Genomic DNA, 26,639 nt, shown 5'->3' on the forward strand with positions numbered 1-26,639 from the left:
TGGAAAAACCATGAGTGTTTAGATGTCTAGTTTTTGCTCCCACAGTAAAAATAGCCACTCTAAGAGAAGTAACCTGAGAACAATCAAGGTTAAATCACTCCTGGGAGAATTTCTCTACGAGAGAAAATGCCTGTACATGCTGTGGAGCTGCATGTACAGACATTTGAATTCCCAGGGCCTGAAGAGTGGAGAGCTTGCAGCGGGGTACTCTGTGCATATATCTTAGCATGCTCTGCAGTCTCCCTTAGCTTGCCGAGCAACGGATGGCAGAAGTGCATAGCGCAACTCTGACTGGCTGACCCAGGCTGACCATGGGTTGTCCGTTTCCCTGCAGCACAGTGCGGGGATTGTGAAGGGGACATGTTTTGTTCCCTGCTGGAGCAGCAGAATCCGTGAGCAACACACTTTCTGCATGGGAGGTAGGTGGGGGATGCTGGAGGACCATATTTTCTTCTGAGAGAAGTCATTTTTTATCAGAACAAACCTGGGAGAATTTCCCAGATTATTTGAATGTGTGTACGCAGTCGTGTATGAGCAGATTTGTCTAGCAGTGTAGAACAGAAAGCCAGTGGCTCTTTTTGTTCTCTCTTGACCATAGTTTGGTAGGCCAGCTCAGGACTGATTTTACCTTTCCTGCCCAACCCCAGTGCTTGAAGACATTTGCAGGAACACCGACTGACTATCGTAAGACACCAGCTGTCTTTCTGTCAGGTAAAAGTGGAACATGGTCTCTAAATACAGATGCTTGTCCCTTGTCCAAATGATCCATCAGAAGGTCCTTTATCATGTTCTTAGAGGGAAAACCTTCTTATGGCCTTCCAAGTAATCATGGTCCCCATAAGTAGAAAGCTGAAGTTGATTTCTAGTGTTGTTTGGAACATGTAATTCCCTTTCTTGGTGTAGTGGGATTCAAAGAAGATAAGGAGGATTGATACTTTCAAAGAATCATGTATTATAAGACATGATGTCATACATGCTGTGGAGCTGCATGTACAGACATTTGAATCTAGCCTAAGATGCTGGCACTCCCAAGTTCCTTGAAAAAAAGCATTAATTATAGTTGACACTTATAATACTCCAGATGTATGTGTGTTTAAGAAAAATATGGAGTTTCTGGTATAAGTTTATTGGTTGAAGGATACCTTGGAGTTGGAACATATGTATGCTGTGCACATGTATGAGGCTATCTATAATGTGTTGCTGAAAAGTTTTTATTCAAAGTTAAGGGAGGCGGGCAAATGTCCAAACAATATTTTCGAGACTAATTTCTTCTGCAAACTAGTCAGATCTTTTTCTTCTGGCCAAACTAGTCAGAGCTTTGTGAGAGCCCATGCTAGTGATGTTTTTTCAAACTGATTTCTTCCAAATGATATGCTTTGCAGTGGGACTGGTTCATTTTCTGGTCCTTTCCCAGTGCTCCCATGTTCTGTTATCCTTCCAGATATTGGTGGAAGAAATCTGATGCCTTTTTCATAGGTTGAGGAGTGCTCTGAAGGGAGAACATCCCACACATTGTAAAGGTCTCTTTTTACAAGGCAAATAAACTGATACCCCTTCCACCCCTTTCTTCCCCAAATGTCATTTTGATGGGAATGCAGTGACTGTCTGCTTGAAATTGTAGTGTACAGCTTTTTGCTATACAACAAGATTTTAACTTAAAAATGACTCCCTTTGTGCTGAAACTGGTGACTGGTTTATGCTTTTTGCAAGCCATTCTTGTTGGAGTCCAAAGACCATCTGGTCGACAATGCCCCTGCTACAAGGATTAAGCTTCTGCTTCTGGGAAATTGTGCTCCTCAGTTGGCGCGTCCAGATGAGCATGGATGTTTGGGGACAAGTGGCTGCGGCACAAGGTGCTTCGCAGCCACGGCAAGTTACCTGGGGTCCCCATGAGTAGTGCAGTGGGAGTCAAAGAAGATAAGATTGATAAGGTAGGGGAGGGTGAGGCCAGTGCTGGGCTTGCTCCAGAAGCCTTATCTGGGATCCTGGGGGCCTCCTGGGGCTGCGACAGCAGTGATCCTGCCGTGCGGTAACTGGCCAGTAGCTGGAGCATGGTTCTGGGCAGCCGGGCTCCGCTTTTGAGTGGTGTGGCTGTCTGTGCGTTTGCTGTTCTGTTTTTTTTTTCCTGCAGATTTTTTGACCCCTGGATATCTAGGAGTGAAAAAACACATGAGGGGAAAAAAAAAGTGGAGCAGCACATGCACAGGAAGCATACCCTTGCAGTGCGGAGAATATTTACATATGTAGTATGTGACACTGCAGACATGCTTGCAACATCACATGTACACGACCGTGCTCGTTAGGACGCGGCCAGTAAGTCCTCTGACCTGTTCGTTGTAGCACTTTTTTCTTTGTTACCAATGCTGCTTTATTGCTGCGTTCACTATATCTTGCAGACTAAAGGTGCTATCCAAGTTGCCTGTGCCATCTAAGCTATCTGGGGATTGTTCAGAGACAACCTGGCTAGCAGACCTGGAATGGCAGCAAGAATTCAATTCAGGACTAGAGCTAAGTTCATAAGGGCCTGGTGATGGTTTTTGGGTTTTTTTTTGTTTGGTTGTTGGGGGGGGTTTCCTAATTGACGAAACACCCTTGCATCCCCTGATTTCACCTCCTTGTTTCTGAATGGTGCTTCTCAAATGGTTCTTGCCTGAAAAACTGAGCCTAGTATAAAAGCTAGTGAGTATTTTGCAGTAAGGACCAGAAAATATAAGGAGTAATTGTGTTTGGTCAATAAAACTGAAAACCATGTAGGGGGAGGGAGAAGAAATGAGGAGTGGGTATAGGTGAAGAACCTAGAGGGGCAGGATCTCAGGTGGGTTAAATGGGATGCAGTGGAGTTAAAACAGCTTGCACCAGTTGAGGACTTACCTCAGAGAGCGCGTCCAGACGAGCACACACGTCTCTTGTCCCATCTCAAACCGCTTTGAGGTGGGGCTAGAGGCATGTGTGGGAGCAAAAAATGTTCACAGTGTGGGGAGAAAATTAGACCCCTGGATATCCAGGAGTCTAAAAAAAAAATAACTCTGCAGAACAGTGGAGCAAGGCATGGTCCCAGACGTTCTGATGTGAGCTAGAGCATTTCCCATGGGATGACGAGGTCGAACAGTCACAAACTCCTGCAAGACCGTTTCAGGCTGGACATAAGGAAGAATTTCTTTACTGTCCGAGCCCCCAAGGTCTGGAACAGTCTGCCAGCGGAGGTGGTTCAAGCGCCTACATTGAACACCTTCAAGAGTAAATTGGATGCTTATCTAGCTGGGATCCTATGACCCCAGCTGACTTCCTGCCCTTTGGGCAGGGGGCTGGACTCGATGATCTCCCGAGGTCCCTTCCAGCCCTAATGTCTATGAAATCTATGAAATCTTTGTTTTCCTGCTGCCTTGGCCCCCAGCGCTATCCAAGCTAAGTGGGGGGGGTTTGGGGAGTGGCAGCAGGGATGTCCCTGGGGCTGCGGGGGAGCATAGGAATGGCCCGGCTGGGCAGCAGAGGCCCCAAGGGTGGCTGGGCCCCGCACGCGGTCCTCACTTGCTGCGCCACCATGGCCCAGCCCTGCCAGGCAGCAGAGAGGCCCCAGGGCTGGCAGAACCCAGCTGGGCCCAGCGTGCGGTCCCCGTGTGCCGTGCCAGGTCCTGCTGCCATGGCTTAGAGCACCCTACTCCTGCTGCTGCTGCTGAAGGTAAGTGATGGGCCCTGGGTGGGGGGGCCTGTGGCCCTCCAGGATGCCTGGGACCCTAGGCATGGGGTCTGTGGTCCTCCAGGGGGAGCTGGGACTCAGGGATGGTGGGCTGTGGCCTTTCAGGGTGCCTGGGACCCTGAGTGGGGGGGTGGGGCCCTGTGGGGGATATGGGCATGGTTCTCCAGGGGGGAGCTGGCGCCCTGTGGGGAGAGACATTCTATGTGCTGTGTGGGGGAGGCTGCACCCTGTGGGGGCCAGGGGACCTACCTCTCCTGAGCAGCCCCCTATAAGGTCCCCCACATCCACAGTCCCCCCAGCAGTTGCCCCACGCCTACCTACAGATCAACCCACATCCCTATACACATACCCACTCACCTTCCCCCACACCCCTTCTCACCCCCTTCCTGCAAACACCACATCCCTCCATCACACACCCATCATGTGTGAAGAAAACCAAAAGCACACATCAACGCATATAGGTGTTTAGAATTTATTTTTTCATGATGATAGAGACACTTGTAGGCTTCCAAATTGCTTTAACATAGTAAATATACCAATAAAGCATTACCCAACTGATCACTATCTCTCTGTCTCTCTCTCTCTGTCTCTCTCGCTTGATGTGTGTGTGTGTGTGTGTTTGTGTGTGTGTGTGTAGAGTGGTTTTAACTGTGGAAGAACATGGATTTTGGGGTATTTTAAAAAATGGATTTGGGATGCTGCTGCAGCAGTCCAACTGGCACAAGGGGTAGTATCCCCAGGTACCAATTGGCTGGGCCCCAGAAGCTCCTGAAAGCGAGTAGCCCTGAGCTGCTTGCCAGAGCAGCTTTTTGTACAGATGGGGCAATGACAGGGCAGCTTTTTATACTGCTGGGGACAGCACAGGTGCTGGCCCTGGACTCTCGCTCCCCCTGGCTACAGATCCGGGAGGAGCTGGGCAGAGTTATTTTGCCCCAAGTGGCACAATTTGCTCCACAACAAAGTGCATGTCCAAGTATGTGTGCTGAGGCAAAAAGCCCCTGCTCAAATTTGCACCACTTCTATTTGGGCTGCTGCAAGTGCACATGCTTGTATATGTGGATGTGCCCTCTGAGTTTTTGCCACTAAGTCTTATTGGAATGTGTTGAACATGCTTTAGTTTGCTCTATACTGTCTGTACAGTTAATCCTGAATCTATGATAGATGATTTTTTTTTTAAATGGAGTTTAGGTAGCAAGGACTTTGTCATTGTATGTATGGGGCTTGACTGCTTTATTTGGAGGGTTGTAGCCAGTTCGTAAATAACAAATAGCTGTGGATTTATTTGATGAGCATAAGAATCAATGATGTCTGTCATGCCTGAAGAAAATCTGTCACATGGCAAGTGAATCTGTCCCTGTTAAGGTTCTTGATTTGAACTAATTGAAATGCTTTTTATCTTATTATATGCTATTAATGGTTGTTTGTCTAGGGTCTCCTATACTGTACAATTGTATATGTTACAGGAAACAAATATTTTTTACTTAGTTCAAATACACTAATCTTAATGGAAGGCAGTTCTGAAGTGGATCCAGTTTAATGAGGTCAGCTTCTATTAAATTTATTGCTTTAAACCCAACCACAAATAAAGTGGATTAAAGACCAAATTATATCAATATAGATGTGCATTGAGCCAGAATGTTATAATGATTAATTTCCTCAAGTGTTAAATTCCCAGTTAGTTCTTGTGTCAACAACCAAAAAGAATTTATTGACTTTACATTAAGGGTAGTTTGGTCTGGTTGATTATACCATTCAAGTGTAAATTAGTGGGTGGTGGAAGAGTGTGTGTATTGTATTGGAATTTTATTTTGTCTTAAGAAAATTGTCTCATGCCTTATTAACTAGCAGTGCTTAAAATGTGTAGTTCTGACTCTTGGAATAGAAGCTAAGACATTCAGGAAGTTTCTGTAGGTTTCTTTTAGTCATTACGTAAGCCTGTTGGTATTCAGGGAGTGTTTTTCCTCTTTCAGTGTTGTGCTGTTAAGACTGCACCATAAGTTTTATGTTTTTCCACAGCAAATTCCCTTAGAATATTTTGTATAGATCAACTAATGACATATTTAGACTCCACTTCAGTACCTAATAGGCTCCCAGATCAAAGTTTATCTTCTGAGATAAACAGAGATTTGAAGCAAATCATTTCCTTTTTTCTCCCTTCTAAGCCCCACTGTATCCCTACACTTTTCTAGATAAATGGCTTTTAGCTGTCATAGTGCATTTTATAGAATTTAATCGGAAACATAGTTTGACTAGTTCCTAGACCTTCTGTCTTGCAAATAGTAAAGGGGCATTTCATTCTTTTGGTTGTATTATTGTATTACACATGCCTTGTTTGAGCACATTAATGCAGTATGCATTATTGTCAAAGAAAACCTGTCTTCAAATGCCTTCTGTCCCCTAATCTAGCATCAAAGTATCATTAGAAATGGTAGGTACTGAAATAGATGATCCTGATGGACCTTTTAAGTTCCAATTAAAAATTATGCTTCCCAAATTAAAAAATAACCATCACATATTTCTAGTTAGACATGACAGCCCTCCAATTTGAAAAATAATTACTGTTGGATCAAACTTTCAGTTCTATGCCTGTTATCAAGTTATCTATCAAAGAAAATGAGATGGATGATTAAAAGGTTCAGATCAAACGCAACTAGTTTAGCTTCACTGGAGGTTTCCATTCTTTAATTTAAAATTTATCTATGTCTAACTGATTACCTCTCACATTTATAAAGAAATATTGACATCCTGCTAAAGTATGCAGTGACCTCACTTCTGGCTGTGTTGTGTAGGTCTCACTGAAGGCACTCTGAAAGCATTGATATTTCTGTAACCTTTGAGGCAAGATATGTGTACAGTGTATTAATGAGCTGGTTGAAGTGATGTACAGTAATTTCATCCTTGGGTAAAAACAGATGTGAAAGATTCTGTTTTAATATTTAATCAGGCTCAAAGCCTCTGTTGGCTTGTTTAAGTTGACCTGACAGCATTATACCTGGAAACACTTTGAATTAAACCCTGAGTGCTTGACCTTGTTCAAACAGTTGTAATTTAATAAGGCTGCTGTCTTTGTGGAGATAGCATGGCTAATGGGCAAATCCTTTCTTGGCCAGGATTACTTTCTGTTCTCTGAGAAAAAATTCCAGTCTCCTTTTTAAAGGAGATTGTAATCTGAGATAACAAAAAATAGACTATATAGTATAACAGTTATAGAATAATATTAGCCACTTGTAAATTAAGGTTCAGGTGGGCTTCCTATTTAGAAGCCCGGCTTTACCTGCAAAGAAACCCCTCAGTCTGAAAACTGCAGGCTGGGGTCAGTACCTGGCAGCCTGTGATGCTCTTTTCTGCTCCCATATACTGGGATCAGTCTTGGGCTACTCCTTCCTGGGCCCACACACTGGGATTGCATCCCATGCCACCTGCACGTTGGGATTAGGCCTGCATGCCCGGATTATGCCCTGTGTGCTGGGATTGGGGCCTGAGACTCAGGGCCTGGGACCGGGCACTGCCCCCACCTGGTTTTATGTAATGGGATTGAGTGCCTAATCTAGTGTACAGGGTCTTGGGCTCCCACAGGTCTGGAAATTTGGCAGCAGAGGACCACTTCCTTGCTGCCAAATATCTGGAGCTGTGTGGAGTCCTATGGGCTAGATGACAAGGCACTGGGGCCAGATCTGGCCTGCAGGCTGGGGGCTGAGCATCCCTGATTTAAGAATTCTGGGACACCATTGAAATATTTGTTACCCAGTTAATAGCAGCATAGCATCCAATTCTAGGTTTCACCGTTGCAGAACCAGACAAGGGAGCAAAGGTAAGTTTAGGTGGTTTAATGAATGGTATAGCAATGGCAATACAGTGGAGTCCTGGTTTTCAGACATTGTAATATTTGTTTTTAGGGTAATACAGTGGAAGTAGTAGTTTTGGGTGCTCAGTGAATCATATTTAAATCTAGTTGCAGCTCTTATTCTTCTTTTGATAAAGAGTGTTGCTTGTGTTGGGGTAATCTTTTTGACATTTTCCTTTCTCACAGCAGCTTTTCTTTAAACAATTGCATTTTTTAATTTCTCTCAGCTGCTTGGTTTATTTACACTTTGCAGTTACTGTTTGTAACTGTCCTAGTAGTTTGAGGTTTAATATAATAAATGAATATTTCTCTTTGAATTTGCTTGATGGTAAGTAGACTTTCAGATTACCACACTTCTGCTATCAATAATTTATGCTTATGATAGACAAGATTAATATAGATTAAATTTGGTTTGGAAACTGATGTCAGAAGAAGTCAGTGCAATACATTTTGATATAATTGTGAATATTTTGAATTTGGTTCCCAATCATGTTAAGACCAGTTTGATGTGAGGGAGGAGTGAAAAACCTGTTGAAAAGGTTTTGGCAATTCATTATTACCCCTTTTTTATAGAAGTGCTTTTCACCTCTAGGGGTTTGTTTAAAATCTGGTTCAGGTCAGTAATTGCTGGAGGTCAGTACATTCTCTTTGCTACTCAGTGGCTTACATAAATGAAACAATCTCAGTCCTGTTCCTAGTGAACAAGTGTGCACATTAAACTTATTTAAAATATTTGATGTTCTTACGTGCAGTTTCTTTGGAGAACAGAGATAATCAGCAGGCCAGATTCTCTGCTGGTGTAAATTAGAATAGTTGCATATAAAGTAATGGATTAACTTTTGATTGAGCCCTAGCTGATGTGCAGGCTTGGTTTCATTGGAATATAACTGAGTCATTTTAATGACCCAACTTGTGGAAATGTACATTGTCACTTCCTGTGATTTAGTTCTTTTGTGGATCAAAAGAACTAAATGTAGGCTCTTCTTCAGGAGTTTTTTTAAGGCTGCTAGTAGGACACCATAGTAAGTAGACCGGTTTCTCTAGCTGGTTCACTTTTTAGCAGGTTTCTGAACTTTGCAGGTAGTTGCATGTTAATTAGTGCATGATTCATAGGAGCAGGTGTGGCTCCTTTAGACTTCTTCCTGGAGACAAGGGAGGTTGCAAGTGGAACTTTGGCAGATGATTTTTGATTCAGTTGATCTGGATGGATAAAAAGATAAGGGAAAAGAATTAAAGCTGGTTTTTTTTTTTTAACTTTGTGTTTTCTTTTGACAAATAAACCTGTATAAAATAAATATGGAGTTATGATAGCCTCTGTTAAGACCTCAGTTTAGTGTAATATACTAAACTATGTAGGCTAAAGGCATTGATGAGTCCTTAAACTTTAATGAATTAATGCTTTTTGTTTTATTTTACATACCTAGCAGGAGAAGAGGGGTTGTCATCCTTAACTTTTGAGGTCAACTGAAGCTTCATAAACATGTCAGTGTTATGCAAGCATCTTGTTTCTACATTACAGCTAGAGGGTAGGCACCACAAATTGCTTATGTGCTTTTGAAATGTCAAGTAGGCACCTGTCTGCCTTGTTAGATGCCCAACTGTGTTTTGAAAAAGTGGCTGATGAGGATCAGGAAAAAATATGTCAGTTCACTAACCTCACTTACTACTTCCTTTGTTTAATAAATCAATTGGTTGTAAATGCAGTTAACCCTTACACAAATTAATTCTAAGAGCAGCCGGGCTTGGGAGAAGGCTTAAATTATGGTCTGTTTTAATGATTTACAGTGACCTCTTTTGTTAATAAAATTAGTATTTGATTGTAACTAATGTTCAGCTTCTGCTTTGGATCTGTGTGAAGACTCAGTAGTTTACAGGAATTTCTTTACAGCACTATGTTCTATTGGTATAAAGAAAAAAAACTGTCTGTAGAACATTTACTGTGACTCTCTCTTGTTTGGAATTTGTGAATATATCTATAGATCTATATGCAGTAAAACTACGTTAACCGGCATGAGTGGGGTAAGGGGGGTGCTGGGTACCTAAAACTTCCAGTTATCTGAGGCAGGGGTATTCAACCTTTTTGATACTCCCTGCAGAGTGGGGAGGGGGGTGGCGGCCACATGCATGCGAGCCCCCTCGCTCCCTGGTGTCCGGCCAGCCAGCCGGATGGAAATTCCAGTTAATGAAGTATTCAGGATAGTAGAATGCTGGTTAACACAACTTTTACTGTACAGGAAACCCTCCCTATTCTTGGGTTTGGCATTCGTGGTTTCGAATTCGTGGTGCCACGCCAACCCACGCTGTCTCCCCACTGGCAGCGTGATGGCACTGTTATGGTGCTAGTGGCATCTGCGGGAGCTCTGTGCTTGCTGCCGTGATCCCGCTGCTGCGCTCCCACTGCCACCAGTGCTACTGTGCTCCCCCCCCAGCTACCAGGGGCACGCATGATTCCTGATGCAGTACAGTATGTATTCACAGATTTTGCCGTTCGCGGGGATCTCTAGAACATATCCTCCTCGAATGGCGAGGGTCTCCTGTATTATCCTTTGCCTTTGCCCAAAGTAGCTTAGATTCGGTGACCTTAAGGATGTACTACTTGGTCCATCTAATTTCTCTGGCTCTTGGGAGCAGGTTGTGAAAAGCAGTGTTCTGGGCTTGAGAACACTGTGCTTTTCTGTTTTTATTTTTAAACTGTGCTGGTTCTCATTTGTGTTGGAGCAAGATAGCAGGTTATTTACTTTTCTATATTTTAGCCAAGACACCAGGGTGCATTTTAACATTTTCTGTTATAAATAATCACAACAAATATTCAATATTTAAGAAACCGCTTGTTGCCTGAAGTGGGGTAGAGTTTGTACTTATGAGGATGGATTAAATTACTGAATGAAATGAAAGCTACTTTGTGCTGTTAAGCAAGTAAGTCTGCCCTCCAGTAAATTGTTTATAATACGGAATCAACTGGAATATCCTGAACACAGCAAGGGAACAGACTGCTTATTTTTTGTTTTGTTTTCTTCAGTACACAATAATAGTTTCAACATTGGGGGCAGTTCTTGCCTTGTGTAACTACATAGCAGAAGAGGTACCTTTGTAACATATTTTTTACTTCACTTCACTTAATAAAAGTATGTTGCAGTATTGGAACAGAAATTGGATTTAGTATTGCTTGATAATAGAGGGCTTTCACATTTGGTATCAGAAAGGAGACAAGGACTTATGCCAGTGTTGTATATGATCAAAATATAGGAAGACTGGCCACTGGGTGGGCCTAATTTACACACTAAAGCTTTTTGGGAATAGATTTTCAAATAAAGAATCTAAGATTTAAATTGGGGATGGCTAACCTGTGGCACATGTCACAAGTGGCAAAGCCTCTGTGTGTGTGACACATGGGAGAAAGGAGAGGGAAGTCAGCACAGTGGCAAATAAGGCAAGGAGCAGAAAAAATGCAGCAGATTTGGCAGGGAGCATGGGGAAGGAAGCAGAAAGTACAGGAGCAGATAGGGCACTTGGGAGGGGTGAGGGGCTAATTTGTGACAAATCTGTCAAAAAGGTTGGCTTCCACTGATTTAAACAGTGAAATCTTACAGTCATTATTGTTCTCTCTCTCCTTCTTTAACCACTTGATGCTCATCTAGTATAAAACGTAAGAGTTTCTTTCTGTGCATATAGTAATACTATGATTTGTGTAACTTTTCAAATGCCATTTTGGCTTCCAAAGGGAACAGTGTGGATTCCAAGAGTCAGAATGAAGAGTTAAGCCCTTGTTTACAGATGCTTGGCAGATAAATGACTTTAATCAACCTGTTTTTCATACTAAATGTGTGTGTGCTTGTGTGCATGCATGCATGTGTGTGTGTGTGTGCATGCGTGTGCACTCATGCATGCATTAAATGGTGGGTTGACATCTTTCTTTGCAGTGTGTAGCAGGGCATTAGGGTGCCTGCTACTGACATTAGGAATAAGGACTGCTGAAGCTCCCTAAGACAGCACAGGTGTTGGTTGCCGGAGCAGCCAGGCTGGTCACATGACTAGAAAGGGGCAGGGCCAGGCCTTTATAAACAGCCCAGGCCAGAGCCTAGCAGCAGTTCCCTTCTGGCAGCCTGAGGTGCAGGAGCTCTGCAGGAGAGCCCAGCAGAGCAGAGAGGAGCAGTGCAGCCTGAGCACCTAAGGGGCTGCACCATGGTGAGGGTGGAGAGAACCCTGACTGAGACGCCTTTGCAAAAGGGCTAGGTGGGCCTGGATCCTATGTTATAGCTGGTAAGCTCATTTTGAGTTAGAGCCGGTTGGCTGGTAGCTTTGCTTTGCTGTTGGGCTGTTTGTATAAAACCGGAGGACTGGGAGAGGCTGTAGGGGACGGAGGAGGCCTCATTAGGAGCTCCCCAGTGGAGTGGGGGGGGTTCCTGGGTGCCCTGGGAGGGCACAGCGATTGGTGCTGGAGCTGGCACTGCAGGTAAGCGCCAGAGAGAGGCGTGACGTTGTGGGGTGTCGTGACCCCGGCCCCATGGGGGGCGGCGGTATTTTGCCCAGTGGGCGTAGGCCCAAGAAGGCAGGTCTGGGGGCCAGGTAAGGCTAAGGCCGCCTGAGCCCCAACCTTGGGAAGCCTGAGTCGGGCATAGAAGGCCTCAGTGCGGGCGAGGAGCGCGGGAAGCGTGAGCACAGGCCCCAGGGAGGGCGAGGAGCGCGGGAAGCGCGGCATAGGCCCCAGGGAGGGCAAGGAGCGCGGGAAGCGCGGCATAGGCCCCAGGGAGGGCGAGATTCGACAGAGCCAAGCGTGCAATTAGGACAGCCGAAGAGGGCTGAGCGCGCGGTAAAAGTCCCGGAGCAGGGCAGGCGCATGAGAACAAGCCTGGGAGGGGCAAATATATCGGGCGTGCAGATGGAGGGACCCCAGAGAGAGGGAGTGTGTGTATTGCGAGACCCCAGGAAGTGGTGAGCATACGACACAAGAACATCCGGTACAGCTGCGAGGCTTGGGGCATGCTAAAGGGGAGGTTGGAGGCACACGTAGCCCATAAGGCTGGGGTGCACCAGGTTGGTACACCCAGGATAGGGAACGGGATATACTTGGGCACCGTGTCCAAGGGGACAATAAGGCAGCCTCCCTTATAGAACTATTTAAGATCAAGAAGTGGCGGGCGAGATCGAGGGTGCTGAGTCGCCCTACTTGGCACGGTAGGGGCGCTAGAGGGATCACGGCTGCTCTTGCGCCTCGGCCCGTGACACAGTGGAAAATACAAAGATTTTTTTTCAGTTTGTTTTCCTTGACAACACTTTCGTTTGCTAAGGTGGAAGTAATTACCAATCTTGATTTAGCTGTATACTTGATATCAATACTCTGTATTGTGCCTGTAGAGTGATCAGTGTCACATTGAGCACTGCATGGTGGGATCTGTCTAACATGGTTCTGTAACACCAAGCCCAGGGGGAACTAGCAGCATGAACAGCAGTTTGTTTTTGACAGCAGAATGTCCTTGTTGCTATTGATTGGGTTGTTCAGTCAAGTGAAAAAACATTGATCCAGCCTTAAACTGGTAGTTATATGATAATCCTAGAGATGAATGAATATCAAGTAAAGTATTGCTGGGAGGAATCAAATGTTGTTGTATGTAGATAATAATAGACTAATGATTTCTTAAAAATAGACATTTTTATTATATAGATCTGTTAAATTAAGCTCACAACTGATAAGATGAAACGGACCCTTAGCACTCTATGGCTGTTAATGGGGTTTATGGAACATGCTCTGCCTATATTCTTGCCCCTAAAAGTATTTCAGGGTAACTTGTCTTTAGGTGTATGCTACCATAGTCTAGACTCTAGGGATACAATAATTACTGTGTAGTGTTTTTCCATTGAGGTAAGTGAATAGTAACTTTGTTGTATTTATTTAAAAAAAATAATTTATATAATTAATTTAATTGCAATTTATAATTAATCACTGTCCTGTGTGGCATGAAGATTCTCAGAAGGGATATACAGAGGGGTCTGAAGTTCTCTAGCAGCTGTTGAACTCCACTCCTGTAATACAATTTTAACATCTGCAAAGCTGGCTAGTATAGTTTGTTTTTCCCTACACAGGGAAAACCCTGTTAGTGGTTGGTGAAGTGAATGATGAGGAGAACATTGTTCTAGGTCTTGAGTAGTGTTTTAATAGTTAAAACTCTGTCTCATTTTAAACTTTGACTTCTTCAAAGCTTGCACAGCATTTTTTTACAGATCTTGTTCAACTAAAACATGGGATGAACAAACAATACTGATGCCACTGGAGTGGTTTGTAGGTTGTTGCTTTGCTGCTGCGACTGTTTTTCTGCACAGCTAAGGGATCACAAATGATCAACACAGCTTATTTTCCTAAAATAAATAATGTTTCCAATTTTTGAGAGTAGAAACAAAAACAATCAGGTTATATGTGAGTAGGGACTTGCTCATAGGTCAGTAAATTAGGTGTGGATCAGTACTAGGGCCAGAAGACTTGAAATGGCAATCTGAATTATGTTGGCTAGAAGACCCACACGTAATAACTTCCATAGCATATCACCTCTGTTCACTCTTCTTAGCCCTTAAAAGAGCTTGGCAGCATGGATGTATGCACATCACTGGTTCTATAACTGGTACAACCTTGTCACCCTGTCCCCCTCCCAGAAATAATCCCAACACTGTTTATACTAGGGGTGGGTAAAATATGGCTTGTGGGCTAGATCCAGTGCACCAGTTGTTTGGATCCAGCCCATGGCTGCCTCTTCAGCATTCCATATTGGGCTCAGCCTGGCACTGGCATGCTTTGTCAGTGCATACTGGATCTGATTGGCTGGGTGGAACCCAGATGGCAAGATAAAAGTCATCCGGGTTGTGGAAGATGGGGGACCGGAAGTAGATGCCTGGAGCTGTGGAAAACAGTGTCCAGGAACAAATTGCCTCAGGAGGGGTAAATGGTGTGAGCCAAGACTGTGACCCATGTTTAGAGGCTCAGAGGAGCCTATTGGCTTACCAGCTGGAGCCTTGGGGAAGGTCTGGAGTGATGGATGTTTACCCAGCAGCGAGGATCCTGCAAAGAGAGAGTGCCAGTGTGAGGAGATGTAAAACCTTCCTCCCATCTTTATAATTACAAACATCAAAGACGTGGCAGGAGAGAACATTGGGCATGGTGAGATCCAAGGCAGCAGGCCAAGCTATCCACCCGCGGAGGGTGAGGAAGTAAGGAATCATGCCGAGATGAGTAGAGGCCTGACCAAAGAGAGACAGCATTCTACAGTGACATAAACTGAGTTGATGAGTCAGTGATCTGTCCTGTAATCATCAACTCCTAGCGTAGCTCAATGTAGATATCTTTGTACGCCTGAGCATGAATGCTGACGCATTCCCAGGCATGTAGTCTATCAAGTGCCTGTGCTTAGATCATGGGTGTTGCCATGATGTCTTCTACCTGGTTTTCTGGTGGAACAGGGTGTTGGTGATGGTGAGTGCGTGTTTTGCACATTTGGTCTAGAGGAGAATGCTGTTGGAATTAACTTTTTCCGTTCCTTCCTTGCTGTTGGTTCTGTTCTAGAAGTTTGAGTCCCTTCCAACTCTGGTGTTGAAATTGCTGAGCAGAGTAAATCTGTCTCCCTTCAGCACATCAGAAAGGACTCTGTTAAGGTTGGCATAGAATTCCTCCTTGGTTTTGTTGTTGGCATAGGAGTCAGGATGTATGTGCTGATAACAGTGGCGTATTGGCTCCCCACCAGTTTGAGCTAGAGAGTCATGAGGCGCTCATTAATTTTGATAGGAAACTTTTTGAGTTGGTTTATGAGTTCATTGTTGATGGCAAAACCAACTCCATGAAGCTACTGTTCTCCTTCCTGTTTCCCTTTTCAGAAAAGGGTATACCCACTTCCTTGTTCTTTGAGCTGCCCATCTCCTGCTCACTGTGTCTCACTCAGTGCAGTGATGTCAGGATTTATTGTTGCTTGAGTTCTTGAGCCATGATTATGGTGTAGTGCTCTGGGCATTCATTCTTAGGATTGTCTGGGAGAGTCCTGATATTCCAGTTCCCAAACTTGATTGTGTTTTCTTTGTTGATTTTGACCACAGTAAAGGTGATCCCATTGGATGCAGTTATCCAGTCAGGAAAAAGGTAGGCAGACTATGTTTAAGGTATGTTTTCTAGCCCTCTCCCCATGTCTGGTGAGTAGAATGGATCCAGAAGAGGACTGCTTATTCACAGTTATCATTGTCAAATCACTCTCCTGCTTCATCCAAGTGCTAGATGACCCTTTTACAGCTGTCGTTTTTGTGCCAGTCCATGACTAGGAGCTTCCAGACCTCACAATCCTGTTTCCATTGTCACTAGCTTGTTTCCAGAGGGCTTGAAAAATATGCTGGAAAAGCTGTTTTCATGGAAGACTTCTGTGTGTGATTTTTGTTGTGGGGAGGCTGCTGCACATCAACTTCCACGTGGTTCTTGACAGAATGGGACCTTGATCCAGTGGCAAGGAGGCCAAGTCTCCTAGGTCTCGTTGTGCTGCAGCCTTCATCTGCCTTCGCAGCAGTTGAGATTCCAACATCTTCTGTCTGCTCCACCATTGAGGACTTGTAGACCTGTGGATAGGGGCTGGACAGGCTTACTATAGTAACCTATATGTTATATGTAACTTTTCAAGAGGGAAAGTATTGTCTTCTGCTGTCCCCATCACATCCTGGTGCTGCTGCTGCTGCTGTTTGCTTCATGACTTCTTATTTGTCAGTTATTCCTGCTTATTTCGCAGCTAACCTTCCACTGTGTGCCACCTGTGGATGCACTGGGTATCAGTACAGCTCTAACACCAGGCGTAATATCCCTGTCGTGATCTGCAGCTTCCTTCTTCCAACCCCACTCCACAGTGTTCTGCCGATTGGTTCTGAAGAAGCTTGCTATAGCTCTGTGAGTAACAGCAGCTGAAGTTACTAGAGTTACTTTTTTTTGTAGTGGAACGGAAAATGAATTAAATTATGATTAATGTTACTTTTAAATAAGTGAATTTTTATATAGAGCCTGGTTTTTGAAGAAAGCCAGTTAAACATAATGGATCATCACAGTGTTGTAAAATATTCTCTACCTTTGGAGGTGGAAGTTGTCACAGAATTGCTTAGTGCAAGGCTGCATCCTACCGGTAACCAGGGGTGGATCCAGAGGGAGTGGAGTTGTGTGGTTGCACTCACTTTTTGATTGTACTGCAAGAGCAGGATATTTTTAAGTCACCCAAGAAGGTAAGAATTCCCCTTGTCCCCTTCCCTCCATGTCCCCTCCCCCCGTACCTGTCTTCTCCCCTTTGCCTGCTGTTGCCTCTATTCCCATTGACTTGGAGGTGGGAAGAAGCTCCAGAGCTACACCTGCTTGCTTCAGCTGGGCTGCATGAAGGCCACATTCAGCCCAGGACAGTGGTGGTGGTGCACAGGTTCCCTGTCCCTGCCTGGTCCCTCCTGGATGTTCCTCACTGATTTGAAATCATGGTGGAATGTGATAGCTAATGACTTAGGTTGCAGTTAGGGGTTCACTGGTAAAGTTTTTTAGGCTGATATTGATGGCTGATTATGAATGAGTCATATTGGCCGATACCAACCTGATTGCTTATATGCAGCCTGGCAGCATGAAGAACAGTGTCCAGCTGGTAAGTCTTTTGGGGGTGGGGGGGGAAGAGGGAAGGGGAGGGAAGGGTTGTGTCGGGGTACACAAATCAAAGCCCCTATGATGAGGGAGGGAGTGGGACAGGGGCAGAAGGAGGGGGGAAGATTGTGCTGCTACGCAGACCCCTGGGGGAGTCATGGGAACATGTGTGCCGCAGAAATGTGTGCAAGGGGAGGGTGAGCTGCTGCTGGGGGCAGCGCCAGATTGGGCTGGGGCCAGGGGCAGGTGGTGGCAATGCTGGGGTGGGGGTGGCTGTATGGAGGGGTGAAAAATTCACCATACCCCCTACTTCCTGCCCTCCTCTGGGAAGAGTCCAGTGCCACCCCCAGTCCCAGCCTGCAGTGGCATCCTGCCCTCACCCCAAGCACAGATGTGGGAGGGGAAAAGCCCTCCCATGGCTCCCCCAGGGTTAATGTAGCAGCGGGATCCACCCATCCAGGCCTCCCAGACAAACCGCATGGCTCCTTCCCTGCCCGCCCTGGCTGGGCAGCCCCAGCCCCAGCCTCACTTCCTCCCTCACGTCAGGGGCCTCGATCTACCCCTTGCCCCTTCTCCCTCCCAACAGACTTATTAGCCAGAGACTTCTCTCCCAGCTGCCAGGCTGGCTGCATGCGTATTGCAGCTGCATACATGCACATGGCATTTATTGGCCAATATTATCGGCCACATTAGCCAAAAAAAAGCTGATTGCTGATAATGTCAGTTTTCCTTTTATCAGTGCCAATACGATATGGAACGATGCATCAATGCATCTCTAGTTGCAGTTTCTTAACTTGGTACAACTTGTTCAGAAACAAAAGAACAATAACAGGCTCGGTCAAACATACCCTTGTACCAGGTGAAATTCAGTGTGGTGATTCAGGCTGAACATTTTTGATTTCTGATGTCATAAGCTCCTAGATCTCTGGCACTTGATACATTGCAACTTGGGTTTTTGTGTTATGGTTAACAGTAGTGTTAGACCACAGAAGCAGTGAGCTTCATTTGTGGCTATGAACCATTACTCGCAGAGCTGGGAAGTTGTTTTTGTTTTTATTTTGTTTTGTTTTGTTTCTCTACAAAATGTCTAGACCACGTGGTCTTATTCTTGGCAAACAAGCCACCTGACATAGCAGTTAAATTCTTTCACTTCAAGTTCTTTTATCTGATTTGTATTTTCTTCATAGGTTTTATTTGTGCTAGACATATTTTTTTTACTATTACAGAAGTGTTGACAAGGGGTGTGAATATTTGAATAATAGTTGTATTAGACAAATTTAAAGGTAGATGAAGTTATTTTTGCTTAAAAGTGCTTTTTCCTGGCCTGCCCTGTGCTAGTACAGTAAGCTACACTGGTAAAAAAAGTTTGTCTGTGTGAACTATGCTACACTAATATGATTGCCAGTACAGGTAAATTGACAGACCTTTTCTGATGTACACCAGGCCTGAGCAATAAATGTCTTATCTTAGCAGAACTTACTGCAGCAGAAAGAGACCTCTTTCTTTGTCAAAACTGATAGAGTTATGATGACTGGTTTCTTCTCTCTCCATTTCCAGAGTTTTATAAGTCTGTAAGATGTGCAGTTTCTGCATTGTTTGATCAGTCATATATCAGGGATTGGCATCCTGTGGCCTGCAGAGCCAGTAAATTTGGTTTGTGGCTTCAGCAGCACTTGGGGAGGGAAAGTGGAGGGGAGAGAGGGAAGTGGCTTCACAGCAGAAAGCAGCAGCAGCAATTGGGTCCTAGCACTTAGTCCAGGGGTGGACAAAATATGGCCCGTTTGCTGGATCCTGCCCACCAAGCACTTTAATTTGGCCCATGGGGCCCACCAACAAATTGTGCCCCACTCAGCCCAGCCTTTTTGCCCACTAGGGTGGGAGTGAGGCATCCTTCCCCCCTCCATCCCCCAGACTTACCAGATTGGGGAACTGCAGCCTCAACAACCTGACGGTTTGATGGCTGGAGGACTGACTCCGTGGCCATTCTCAGAGCATGATAGTCAATGGAACTGAGTCAGCATGGCGCATAGTGACCAGTGGCATCCCCCAGGGCTCCGTTTTCAGACCTGTACTCTTTAATGTAGCTATAAATGATCTGGACTCTAGTGTCAGAAGCGGACTGGCTAAGTTCACTGGTGATATCAAACTATGGGGAAGTGTGGTCACTCTAGAGAATAGGCTGGCAATCCAGGCTGACCTTGACAGGCTCATAAAGTGGGCGGATAAAAACTTGATGGTATTCAACACAGAGAAATGCAAGGTGCTCTACCTCAGAAGAAAAAACCCATATCGCATTTATAGACTCAGCAGTGCTATACTCACTCAGAGACTTCAGGGTCATGACTGATCACAGGATGAACATAAGCCACCAATGCAATGCCGCAGCCGGCAAAGCAAACAAAACCTTAGCTTGCATCTACCAATGCATCTCAAGCAAGACCCAGGAAGTCATCCTCCCACTTTACTTGGCCTTAGTGAGGCCGCAGCTAGACTACTGTATCCCGTTCTGGGCTCTGCAATTCAGAAAGGATGTGGAGAAGCTTGAAAGAGTTTCAGAGGAGAGCCACTCACATGATTAGAAGACAAGAGAACAGGCTTTATGAAGAGGCTGAGAGGCATGGGACTCTTCAGCCTAGAGAAATAAAGGCTCAGGGGTGACTTGGTAGCAGTCGATAAGTACATAAAGGGTGTGCATCAGGAACTGGGAGAATGTCTGTTCACCAGGGCACCCCAGGGGAAGGCGAGGTCCAACAGTCACAAACTGCTGGAAGATCATTTTAGGCTGGACATAAGGAAAAACTTTACCGTCCGAGTCCCCAGTGCCTGCAGTAGACTCCCCCTAGTGGTGGTGCAAACACCTACTCTGGACACTTTCAAGAAACATTCGACTGCCTATCTTGCTGGGATCATTTGACCTCAGCTGATTTCCTGTCCCTTGGACAGGGCTGGACCCGATAATCTTGCAAGGTCCATTCAAGCCCTAGTGTTTATGAAATCAATTAAATATATTGTGCCTCGCTCCCACCCTTGTGGGCAGAAGGGTCCGACCCAGCCAGCACGCAGCTTCTAGGTGGGGCTGCTGCTGCTGCAGTCCCTGAGGACCTGTTCTGCTTCCCTGGTCTCCTGCTGGCTCTGGGAAGCAGTGGGGGCGGAGCTGCAGCTGGGTGAGGCAGGGAACATGGGGCTGGGGCTGGTGACAGTACGGAGCCCATGCCTGGGGTGAGGCAGTGGCAGCGTGGATCATGGGTGGGCAGCACATGGGTGTGAGGGAGAGTGGGGGAGGTGTGGGGACCCCCCCTTAAATCCTCCCACATTCCCCCCACAATGTGCAGCCCCAGCAGGCAATGGCAGTGGCAGCAGGAGCAGGCAGGGGGGCTCGTGCCCCATGCACACTCCCACACCCCACCACGTGTACACGCCCACCACACACACGTGCGCACACAGCTATACCCACACCACATTATACAAGACTAAGAATTTATTTTTGAGTTATTATGCAGTCATCTCTATATACAGTATGCAAACACAAATCATGCCAAAAATTAGTTTTTGTAATAAAATTAAAATATAGTAGGTTCTTGACTTTTAGTATGTGATTTAGTTTTTTTCTGGTTCTAAGATTTCAACCCCCACTCCCAAGGGGCAAGGGCAAGGGAAGGGACATCTGCTGGCAAAGGTTAGGAGTTACAGGTGGGAATTCCTGTCCTAAGATGGCGACCAGGGGGTGGGGCAACTGTCAAGGGGTGGGGTTACCGAGGCGTTTCTCAGCAGGTCACCAAAACTCATTAAGTAGTTCTCCACCCGAAATAACTGCCTGTCCCTGACTTAGCCCTTTTGGGAGCCAAGCTGGGTTATTCCAGCTTCCTGCAAAACGGTGCCAGGTGCTAATGTATATGTTTACCTTTTCTGAGGTGGGGGAGAGAGAGAGGGAGACCAAAGAAAGAGTGGTAATAGATCATGGGAGGTAGGATGTGTCTTAACCTATTGCATGGCCCTTATTGCAAACCTTTGAAGATAACTTTATTGCCAAGTGATCCATCCGAAAGCCCAATACCAGGAAGATAAGTTTATTGAGCTTCAAAAATCGCTGGTTGTTCTTGAAAGTTTAAAGGTAGTATGTCTGTTGATTTGCAGTAACTGTTTTAATTAACTTCTTTTGTAGTATGCTTGACTTTAGATGGCGTGTAATTTTGCTCTACAATACCCTAAACAAAGGAGGGGAAAAATCCTAACCTAAGTATAAATAAATATCTGATAATATCTGATTTTAGTGTCTCACTTTCTTTCAAAAAAAAAAATCACTTGACGTTGAAGGGTTATGGTGAAGTTTCTTCAGGGAGATGATGCCTGCTTTGATCTTTAAACAGTCTGAGTACATGTTCACCAACTCTACTTGAATCCTATTAACTTGGTACAAAATCAGAGTGTTGAATAAAGACTGATGGTCATTTCTAAATTGCTTTATAATGTGCATGGCCCAGAAACACATCACTTTCACAATTTACTGCAACCTTTTTGAAAACTACTGGAATTTGCTTCCAGTCACCTGCTTCTTCAGTTTATCTGACCCTATAAACTTGTAGTGATAACAGTTATGAGTCTTGACCCAATTAATAAACGTTAGAATTGTAACTTGTTTGCACAAAGAACAAGTTGAGTATTAATCACTTGTTGTAGCATGTTAGTTGTCAGTGGCTGACATATTTTGGTTAAATTTGTGGTTCTCAACCTTTTTAGACTTGAGGCTCCCCTTACTGGACAGCATGGATATGACATCAAGTGCTACTCTGTCAAATGGTACATTCTGCCATTTGTGTTTACTGAGGGATGGGGGCAATTTTTTATTGCTATTCAGTATAATGCTTTTGAAGCATGATGAGAGCATGAAGTATTGTGGTAATTGATGTGAAGGAGTTGGATCCCTAATATCATTGTATTAGTTGTAGTGATTATGTTTTCTGACTTGAGTAATGTGGTAGTAGTACGAATCTGAGAACATTTTTCTATGTGGGTGAGACTCATGAAGACTTTCAGCATGCACGTGAATAGTTTGAAGAAGGTTCTTCCTGGATAGGAGAAGGTGGAGTTGGGGAAAACTGGGAGGAGTTAACAGTCTTGGAAGGGTAATGGTTAGATGAGAGACTGGAGGCCACTTCATAAATAAGGTAATAACCAGATGTTACATTTCTATTGACAGAATCACTGCTTTCCCAGTAGTAACTAGAAGTTCATTCATTTTTTTCCAAAAGAATACATGCCCCCGCTTAGAGAAGCATTTTCCATTCCCCTGCGAGAGAGTTTCTCTTGCAAGAATGAAGACTTGCACCCTTCTTCCTGACTTTTCTGATCTGGAGGTGTGAAGCAGCAGCTTTCCCTGTGCCTTTCCCAGAACAAGGACTTCAGTCTGGTAATTCCCCACAGCTCAATTCCTTCTATGGAGGAACTGAACTGCTGCTAACCCCTGAGCCTTCCTGAGACCCAGCTTTTTCACTGCAGTCTTGGTATGGGGAGCAAGTAGAGAGGGGTGGCAGGGATTGCCCTGCTAATGTCTGCTGTGGGACTGTAGACACTGGCTTGGAACTTGGATCTGCATCCCCCTCTGTGGCATTGATAAAAGCCACACTTACCAGGGACGCCTCTCTGAAAAAGAAATCATTGGTTAGAACACTAAATTACCAAAATAGACATTCATTCAAAATCCCATTACTGAGGCCTGAGGAGAAATGAAGCATCTGATTCCCTGGGCTTCATAGAAAAAGTAGTGTTGGAAATCCTGCAAAGTTGGGATTATCTTGAGCCTGGCTCATGATACCATTTTTTGTATTTCAGACCTAGCTGGGCAAAATAAGCTATAAGGCCTCCATGGCTATTGGAAGAGGAAAATGTTGTAGGATTTATTCTTGTGCAGCAAATAATTCTGTAAAACTTGTGCTCTAAAATTCCACCTTTTCTTACCTAAAATAAAACAGAACACTGAAAGCCAAGGGACATGGAATTTATGTAGAATCATAAGAAAGTAGGGCAGGTCATCCAGTGATTCTAGTCCAGCCCTCTGCTCAAGCAAGGCAGAATCATCACTTGCTAAACCATCCCAGCCAAGTGTCTGTCCAATCTGCTCTTGGAAATTCCCAAGAATGGAGATTCCACAACTTCTCTAGGTAGCCTTTTCTGATACTTAACCACCTTCATACTTAGAAAGTTCCTCCTAATCTCCAACCTAAATTTCCTTTGCTGCAGCTCGAGACCTAGTCATGTTCCCCGCAGCCACAGATATTTTTTTCTTTGTAATTGTCCTTCAGTTATTGAAGACTGATAGTAAATCCCCCTGCATCTTGTCTTCACCAGACTAAATGATCCTTGTTCTGTTAGCCTTTCCTCATAAGCCTTGCTTCCCAGGCCCCTAATTATTTTCGTCACTCTACACTGGACTCTTTCCAATGTGTCCACATCCTTCCAGAATGGCAGGGCCCAAAACTGGACACAGTGCTTGAGGTGAGGTCTCATTAGTGCTGAATAGAGCAGAAGAATCACTTCCCTTGATTTGCAAGCAACGCTTCTGTTGATGTAATTTACTAGTCTCTTGGCTTTTTTTTTTTTTTTTTTTTTTTTACACAGTAGCACACTGTAGGCTCAGTGGTGGCAGATACCAGAACAAGAAACAGTGATCTCAAGTTCTAGCAGGGAAGGTTTAGGTTAGATTTAGGGGTATGTGAGTATGTGGGGGGGGGGGGTTGAAGCCCAGGGAGAGGGGTTCCTGCATGCCTTGGCAGGATCTGTGGTACTGTGGGTCAGGGGCAAAGGGCAACACCAGGACTGGGCTGGCTGTGGCTTGGGAGTGATGTGCAGACATAGACACTGCCCAGCAGGTAAGACTGTGGAGAGGAAGAGGTGTGGAGGGGGGAATCAGCAGGGAGGGGGCAGATAGAGGCCCCCACAGTGAGGAAATTGGGCAGGTGTGAGTGGGGTCCGGGGGCTGGGGTGGGTTGTGGGATGGAGCATGGGCGGCTTGTCTAGAGGTGGGGGGAGGGCATGGCTCCTGCTGCTGGAAGGTATGGGAGGCATGTAGCCCCTGTATTTGTGCATGGGGCAGACGTGGGCTGCGGGCTTGGGGCTCTGTATGCTGCTGCCACTGCCCCAGGAGCTGCATGATGCCCTGTGCCTCCCACTGTTGGGCAGGCAGGGGACCCATGGTGTGCCCAGCATGTGGCTCCCAGGTCAATAGCAGCAGGGTACAGAGATCCTCAGCTCACGGCACACAGCTTGCCTCCACCTTCCACACAAATATGGCCACTAGATCCGCCCTCAGCCTTTCCTTGTGGAGGCTGAACAGGTTCAGGTCCCTTAACGTCTCCTCATAGGGCCTGCCGTGCTGCCCCCTGATTGTACGGGTAGCCCTCTGGACCCTCTCCATGTTGTCCACATCCCTCCTGAAGTGCGGTGCCCAGAGCTGGATGCAGTACTCCAGCTGCGGCCTGACCAGTATTGCATAGAGGGGGAGGATCACCTCCTTGGACCTGCTTGAAATTTTGTTGCTTCACCATCTCATCTCTTGCCCCCTGCCACTGCTTATCCTGCTGCAGTGATGGGTGTGGTGAATTTAGGACAGCCCTCCAATAGTTAGATTCTGTACACGGAAAATCTATTATAATTTGTTATAATTTTCCATGTATAGAATCTAATTATGTGGAGGCCATCTTAAAGTCAAAGTGGTCTTGGTTTGAGATTAGTACAGTAGATTGTCTTCTGCATTCTGTAAGGGACATATGGAGTGTTGGTCTTCTTCTTACTTTTGATTTACTTGTAGAATCCCTTTTTATTGTCTTTTATGTCCATGCCCAGTTGCATCTCAAATCATGCCATGGCCTTCCTAATTTTCTCCCTGCATACCTGTGTGATACTCTTATACTCTAGTAATATGACCAAGTTTCCAATGTTTATAGGACAGTTTTGCATCTCAGTTCATTGAAGAGATTGCTATCCAGCCAGGCTGGCCTCCTTTTGCAGTTCCCAGTCTTCCATCTCCATTGGGATAGCTCTGAGCTCTTAAAAAGTCCTCTTTAAAGTACTGCCAGCTCTACTGTAGTTCTTTCAGCCTCTTAGAGGATCCTGCCCACCAGGAATCCTCAGTTTGTCTGCTTTTCTGAAGCTCAGTGTCCTTATTCTGTTGCTCCTTCCTTCCTTCCCCTGGGATCTGGAATACTGTCATTTTGTGGTCACTGACACCCAGGTTATCTTCCACTTTCATGTTCCGAACCAATTTCTCTCTGTGTGCAGCAATCTGAAAAGAGTTTCCTCCACGATGGCCCTACTTTCCCCCATGACCCCCCACTAGTTGGCTTGTGTATCCTACCATTTTTATCAAAGAGTTACCCCAACACACTCTAAAAAATTGCTGGCTTTTACACTGACATGTTTGCCTCCCAGCAGATGTCCTGATAATTAAAGTCCCCCATGAAAACCAGATCCTGCAATTTGGAAGCTTCTGTCAGTTGCTTAAAGAAGGCCTTGTCCATGTTTCCCTCCTGGTGTGGTAGCCTGTAGCAGATGCTACGCATGAGTTTTGTCCTGACCTTTATTCAGAGGCTTTCAACATTTGTATCAGAGGCTTATCATCCACTTCATATTGCACCTCAGAGTGGATGTACATTGCTTTTTTACATACAGCAACTCCTTCTGTTCTTTTCTTCTGCCTATTCTTCTTGAGCAAGCTGTACCCATGCATGACTGCTTCAGTCATTTGAACTATCCCACCATATCTTAAGAGGCCATTCTTAACCGACTGGTTGACAGCAACATCCTGAGGGATAGCCAGCATGGGTTTGTTGTGGGTAGGTCTTGCTTGACACATCTTATTTCCTTTTATGACCAGGTGACTTATCACCTGAACAAGGGAGAAGAGATTGATGTCGTATATCTTGACTTTAAAAAAGCCTTTGATCTGGTATCCCATGATCACCTCTTGGCAAAACTGGCCAACTGCAGCCTCGGGTCTACCATGATCCGCTGGCTGGGGAATTGGCTCTGTGGTCAGACCCAGAGGGTGGTGGTTGACGGAAGTCAATCATCGTGGTGCCCTGTAACCAGCGGGATCCCTCAAGGCTCTGTCCTTGGACCTATATTGTTCAACATCTTCATTAATGACGTGAACATTGGGGTCAGAAGTGGACAGGCCAAGTTTGCTGATGATACCAAACTTTGGGGTAAAGCATTCACACCTGCGGACAGGAGGGCGATCCAGCCTGACCTTGACAGACTTAGGAGATGGGCGGACGAGAACCTGATGGTGTTTAACACTGAAAAATGCAAGGTTCTCTACCTTGGACAGAAAAACCTGCAGCATCCTTATAGGCTTGGCAGTGCTACGGGTGAAAGGGACTTGGGGGTCATGATTGACCACAAGATGAACATAAGCCTTCAATATGATGTTGCGGCTAGTAGAGCAAGCAAAATGCTGGCTTGCATCCATAGATGCT

The 26,639-nt window shown here is 45.3% G+C and overlaps 1 protein-coding gene across 14 annotated transcripts in view; it reads left to right on the forward strand.

Moving 5' to 3' along the window:
* KAT6B (lysine acetyltransferase 6B) overlaps positions 1–26,639 on the forward strand; it is a 223,128-nt gene that overhangs the window by 55,473 nt on the left and 141,016 nt on the right. The window contains exon 1 of one of the 14 annotated variants that reach the window (XM_090058685.1): positions 16,234–16,443. The exons of the other annotated variants lie outside the window; for them this stretch is intronic. Coding sequence (XP_089914811.1) covers positions 16,249–16,443 — 195 coding nt within the window. The 5' untranslated portion in view covers positions 16,234–16,248. Of the gene's footprint in view, positions 1–16,233; positions 16,444–26,639 lie in introns of those variants that run through there. 14 annotated transcript variants of the gene reach the window in all.

The sequence above is a fragment of the Crocodylus siamensis genome, chromosome 7 (assembly GCF_052110815.1).
Source record: "Crocodylus siamensis isolate JL-2025a chromosome 7, ASM5211081v1, whole genome shotgun sequence".
NCBI classification, from domain to species: domain Eukaryota; kingdom Metazoa; phylum Chordata; order Crocodylia; family Crocodylidae; genus Crocodylus; species Crocodylus siamensis.